This window comes from Sminthopsis crassicaudata, chromosome 4 (assembly GCF_048593235.1).
Source record: "Sminthopsis crassicaudata isolate SCR6 chromosome 4, ASM4859323v1, whole genome shotgun sequence".
NCBI lineage: Eukaryota > Metazoa > Chordata > Mammalia > Dasyuromorphia > Dasyuridae > Sminthopsis > Sminthopsis crassicaudata.
This window is the reverse complement of record NC_133620.1, coordinates 19780466-19785465: the sequence shown is the minus strand read 5'-3', so window position 1 is coordinate 19785465 and position 5000 is coordinate 19780466. Positions and strand designations below refer to the sequence as shown.

The 5000-nt window shown below is 60.6% G+C and overlaps 1 protein-coding gene across 1 annotated transcript in view; it reads right to left on the bottom strand.

The window, feature by feature from the left end:
- The window catches only part of PLPP3 (phospholipid phosphatase 3), a 60866-nt gene that overhangs the window by 1719 nt on the left and 54147 nt on the right, over positions 1 to 5000 (bottom strand). The window contains exon 6 of the mRNA XM_074265833.1: positions 1 to 111. This exon is cut by the window's left edge and continues 1719 nt beyond it. Coding sequence (XP_074121934.1) covers positions 1 to 111 — 111 coding nt within the window. The remainder of the gene's footprint in view (positions 112 to 5000) is intronic.

Here is a 5000-nt window from a genome sequence, read left to right as displayed (position 1 = left end):
GTGATTGTTCCTGTCTATGATGTCCACCGGGGAGAGGATGTCCTTGCGGATGGGAGGCGGGGGCAGCGGGACGGCCGTCTTGGTCTTGAAGAGATCGGAGACGAAGAAGACCTGGAAGGAAGGCGAGAGGAATCGTCAGGAGGCAAATCCCGCCTGGGAGCCGGAGCCTGGGCACAAGGGCATCGGCCCGCCAGCGCCCCGGCGCCCTCCTCCCAGCCCCGCCCCCCGCTCTGCCCCATCTCGCTGTGGCCGAGGGAAGGGACCGGGCCACATCCCGGGGCGTCAGGGGCAGGCTGTGCGGCGACGGGCCACGGACCGAGCAAGAAGGGCCAAACTAGCCCCACTTCCCGGGTGGCAAGACTGAGGCACAGGCAGAGAGCCACAGGCAGAGGCAACGGGAGGACCTGAGGCAGGATTCAAACCCAGGACCCCAGTCTTAGTCCACTCCATCCCAAGATTCTTTCTAGAAATTCAGTTTATTATTTTAGATTTTTTTTTTAGTTTAGTTTAGTATAGATTATTATTTTGAAGAAGTCAACTTTGGAAAAATGAAGGCTCCAACTTATCCCTTAGTCTCCCTGTATTCAGACTGTAATACGTCCGTCAGGCACACTTGTCATTCTCTCTCTCTCCTTCCTCCCCTCCCTCCTCCTCCTCCTGTCTCTCCCCTTCCTCCCCTCCCTCCTCCTCTCTGTCTCTCTCCTTCCTCCCCTCCCTCCTCCTCCTCCTCTGTCTCTCCCCTTCCTCCCCTCCCTCCTCCTCTCTGTCTCTCTCCTTCCTCCCCTCCCTCCTCCTCCTCCTCTGTCTCTCCCCTTCCTCCCCTCCCTCCTCCTCTCTGTCTCTCTCCTCCTCCCCTCCCTCCTCCTCCTCCTCTGTCTCTCCCCTTCCTCCCCTCCCTCCTCCTCTCTGTCTCTCTCCTTCCTCCCCTCCCTCCTCCTCCTCTGTCTCTCCCCTTCCTCCCCTCCCTCCTCCTCTCTGTCTCTCTCCTTCCTCCCCTCCCTCCTCCTCCTCCTCTGTCTCTCCCCTTCCTCCCCTCCCTCCTCCTCTCTGTCTCTCTCCTTCCTCCCCTCCCTCCTCCTCCTCTGTCTCTCCCCTTCCTCCTCCTCCTCTGTCTCTCCCCTTCCTCCCCTCCCTCCTCCTCCTCTGTCTCTCCCCTTCCTCCTCCTCTGTCTCTCTCCTTCCTCCCCTCCCTCCTCCTCCTCTGTCTCTCTCCTTCCTCCCCTCCCTCCTCCTCCTCCTCTGTCTCTCCCCTTCCTCCCCTCCCTCCTCCTCCTGTCTCTCCCCTTCCTCCCCTCCCTCCTCCTCTGTCTCTCCCCTTCCTCCCCTCCCTCCTCCTCTGTCTCTCCCCTTCCTCCCCTCCCTTCTCCTCCTCTGTCTCTCTCCTTCCTCCCCTCCCTCCTCCTCTGTCTCTCCCCTTCCTCCCCTCCCTCCTCCTCTGTCTCTCCCCTTCCTCCCCTCCCTCCTCCTCTGTCTCTCTCCTTCCTCCCCTCCCTCCTCCTCCTCTGTCTCTCTCCTTCCTCCCCTCCCTCCTCCTCCTCCTCTGTCTCTCCCCTTCCTCCCCTCCCTCCTCCTCCTGTCTCTCCCCTTCCTCCCCTCCCTCCTCCTGTCTCTCCCCTTCCTCCCCTCCCTCCTCCTCTGTCTCTCCCCTTCCTCCCCTCCCTTCTCCTCCTCTGTCTCTCTCCTTCCTCCCCTCCCTCCTCCTCCTCTGTCTCTCTCCTTCCTCCCCTCCCTCCTCCTCCTCTGTCTCTCCCCTTCCTCCCCTCCCTCCCTCCACCTCTGTCTCTCTCCTTCCTCCCCTCCCTCCTCCTCTCTGTTTTTCTCCTCTGTTCTCGCCCCCTCCCTCTCCCAGGCTGGCCTGAGGTTACATAAACACTTTGAGGATTCATGAAACACAGTCTAGGAAGGGCTTAATCACTGTTGAAGAGGCTCAGGGCTTGTGCCTGAATGGGGAGTGGGGGCGGGGAAAGGCAATGGAAACAAGAACTTCGCCACTGGAGCCACTTCCTGCAGCAGACGCTCTCCGCCCATAGAGAAAACCTGAGGGCGCCGGGAGCGTCCCCCAAATGGAAGGGGCTCCCACGGCTCCGTCCCAGCGTCCCCACCGGGCAGCTCCTCCTGGATCAGAAGGGGGTGAGCCCAGGGCGCGGGTTCTGGTTCCCGGGCCCCTCCCAGCCCGAGCCTTTGGCGTCCTCTGTGCTGACTCTATTTGGACGAAGGTCCTTCTGGTGTCAGGGTTTTCTGAGCTAGGACAACTGAAAACGACCAAAACGTGTTTCGGATCATTGTTTAAGGAGCAGTCTGGGCGAGGGAGCCCGAGTGACGGGTGGTCTCTTCTTGGCATCCGTGCCCTTCCCGCCAGAGACGGTATGGAGCTCGAGCCGTGCTCGTGGAGCACTCTGGGCCGAGCTCGAGCCGTGCTCGTGGAGCACTCTGGGCCGAGCTCGAGCCGTGCTCGTGGAGCACTCTGGGCCGCCGGGCTTGGCCAGGCCTGCCCGGCCCCGTCAGCCCTCGGCGGGTCCCCTGCTGGTACGAAGCCCGCCCGCCACACCTATTTTTGCCACAGGATCTAAGGTTTTGTCGCTCCTTCCTTGCTGCCCCCCCCCGGCCCTTCGCAGGCGCTGACTAAGTGACGTTTTACATGCTCCAGAAACTGCACCGGGATCCCAGAATTTCAGAGCCTTTGAGCCCAAATCTGGACAAGACACCGGGAGGCCCAGAGGCGGGAAATAACCTTCCCGAGGCCCAGAGTCCAGGCCGAGCCCGAGGTCTTCCCGAGCGTGGCTCACGCGCTGGCGCCCACTGGACGGCCCAGCCCCGGCAGAGCCGGTAAAGGCGTCCGGGCCGCCGCTGTCCCGCGTCACGGCAGGAGAAGGTCCTCTGTGCGCTCGCGTCTACATGGACGGAGAGTCACTGGAGTCACTTCTCAGACAATGCAACACTTCCGCGGCTGGATGACCGGACACGAAACGGCCTCGTCAGAGTCTTTCAGGGGAGGGAGCTCCTCGTGGCCAAGCCCGGGGACGGACGGCGTGGGTGAGTGCGGGGCCCGCTCTTCCCCCGCCTCGTGATCCGCCGCGTGACACGTGGCCTGGGCCAGAAGCAAAATCAGCAGCAGGCCGGGCCTCGGGGGGACCGAAGAGGGCCTGAGGTCGGGCTCAAAGGAAGCCGACTCAACCGCCAATCAGTGAGCGCCCATGAAGCACCGCGGTCCAGGATGGAGATAGGAGACAGAAAAGAGAACACAACGACAAAAAAGCCCACGGCCTGGCCCTCAAGTGCGTTGCACTCCCTCGGCCAATCGACCGACGACCACAAAATTGAAACCATTCCTGCTCTCGGAGAGATTACTTCCTATTGGAGGACAATGTATATACACACACATAGATAGGAAACACGAGCCAGGTGGAAGGGTTGGAAAGGTTCTGGAAGCAAAGTCTCTGCCATCTTTTAATAAAAAACCAGAGTCCCTCAAAGGGAGCGCCAGAAGGATGACCGTTGGAGGGAATCGCTCAGAGTGGGGGCCGGGTACGGCGAGCACCTCCAGCAAGTGGCCAACTCGCCTCGGCCCGAGTTCTGATGGTCTCGGCGTCCCACTAAGTGCCCCGGCCGCGCTCTGACCGGCAGCCTCTCCTCCTCTCCAGGACAACGCGCCTCTTTGCAACTTGAGGGTCCCGGGGAGCCCCAGGGGAGGGGCCTCTGGGCCAGCTCCGGTAACATCGCTTTACTACCGGGATAATGGTCATCAGTGCAATTGGTTTCTGACTTTGGAGGGGCCCAAGGCACCGAAAGCTTCGGAGTCCCTCCCTCAGCCTCACGACAAAGAACGAAGGACTTTAAGTACGAAGGAGACGTAGAATAGAAGCCGAGGGCCCATGCGAGCGCAGGGACGCTGGCCGCTCTCCCACGGGCCGCTGGAGCCCGAGGCCCTCGCCCGGAACGGGGCTCATCACCCGTGAGTGGGAGGCAACCCTAAACTTCGGTTCGAGACGACTGGAAGCGAAGGTCAGGCTGCTCGTCTAGCAGACGAGGTCCGACATGAGGCGGCTCCTCGACCGGAGCGGGCGCGCGTCTGCAGGAGTCAGAGGGTCCGAAGCACTTTGAAAGGGGTGCCCAGGTTGCCTTCATTTCCAGTCAGGAAACAAGAAGTCCCGGCAGACTCCTGGCCTGGGGACGGCCCGGCCCCGGGGACGCGGCGCGAGTAATCCGAGCGGGTCTGGACGGGGGCTCCCGATGGGCCGGGCCGCTTGGCCGACTCCAGGGTCTGGCCCGTAATACTTAATAAATTAGTGTATAAATGGGTGCAGGACCGAGTCTGACGTGAATCAACAGGAAGCCTTTCTGAAGAGCCCATCTTGACTTGTCAACAAACATTTGGCTTTAACTGCGGCTCCCCCACCCCACTACAATACTCTATTGTCTTCATAATGACCTAAAAAGAAGTTTTCTCGAGGACCAGATCCTCCCACAAATGTGTTTCTGGATGTGTGTCTGGAAGCCGGCCACCGCCTGGAAGCTGGCTCCCCATCTGGCCTCTGCATGGCAAGGGGACTCCGGAGGCCGGCCTGCCAGCTTCCTCCATGCAGCTGAAGGGGCTGGTCCGACGACGGGCAAAGGGGCTTCCTTCAGAAGCTTTGGAGAGCTGGGATTTGGCCAGTACGAGGCTCGAGCTCCCTGTTTTTCTGAAGCTTGGGAGGCTTCTGGGAAGCAGCACGGTGCAGAGGGTAGTCTGGCCTGGGCAAGTGACTGAAGCCTGGATTCATTTCTCTTGGAATCAGAATTTCCTCAAATGTAAAAGGAGACTGGACTGGTCCCTCCCAGCTCTGATAGTCCAGGAATCCAATCCCATCTCTTTCTTTCCCATTGGCAGAAATCAAGCTCTCCCCAATACCCCGGAAAAGAGAAAAGCTCCAGAGCTCGGGAGCCACAAGCCCTGGTCAAGGAAAGAGCGCGTGTGTTTATGAATTTCATGCAGCTACTTCCTAAGCAATGGCGCTCAGCCG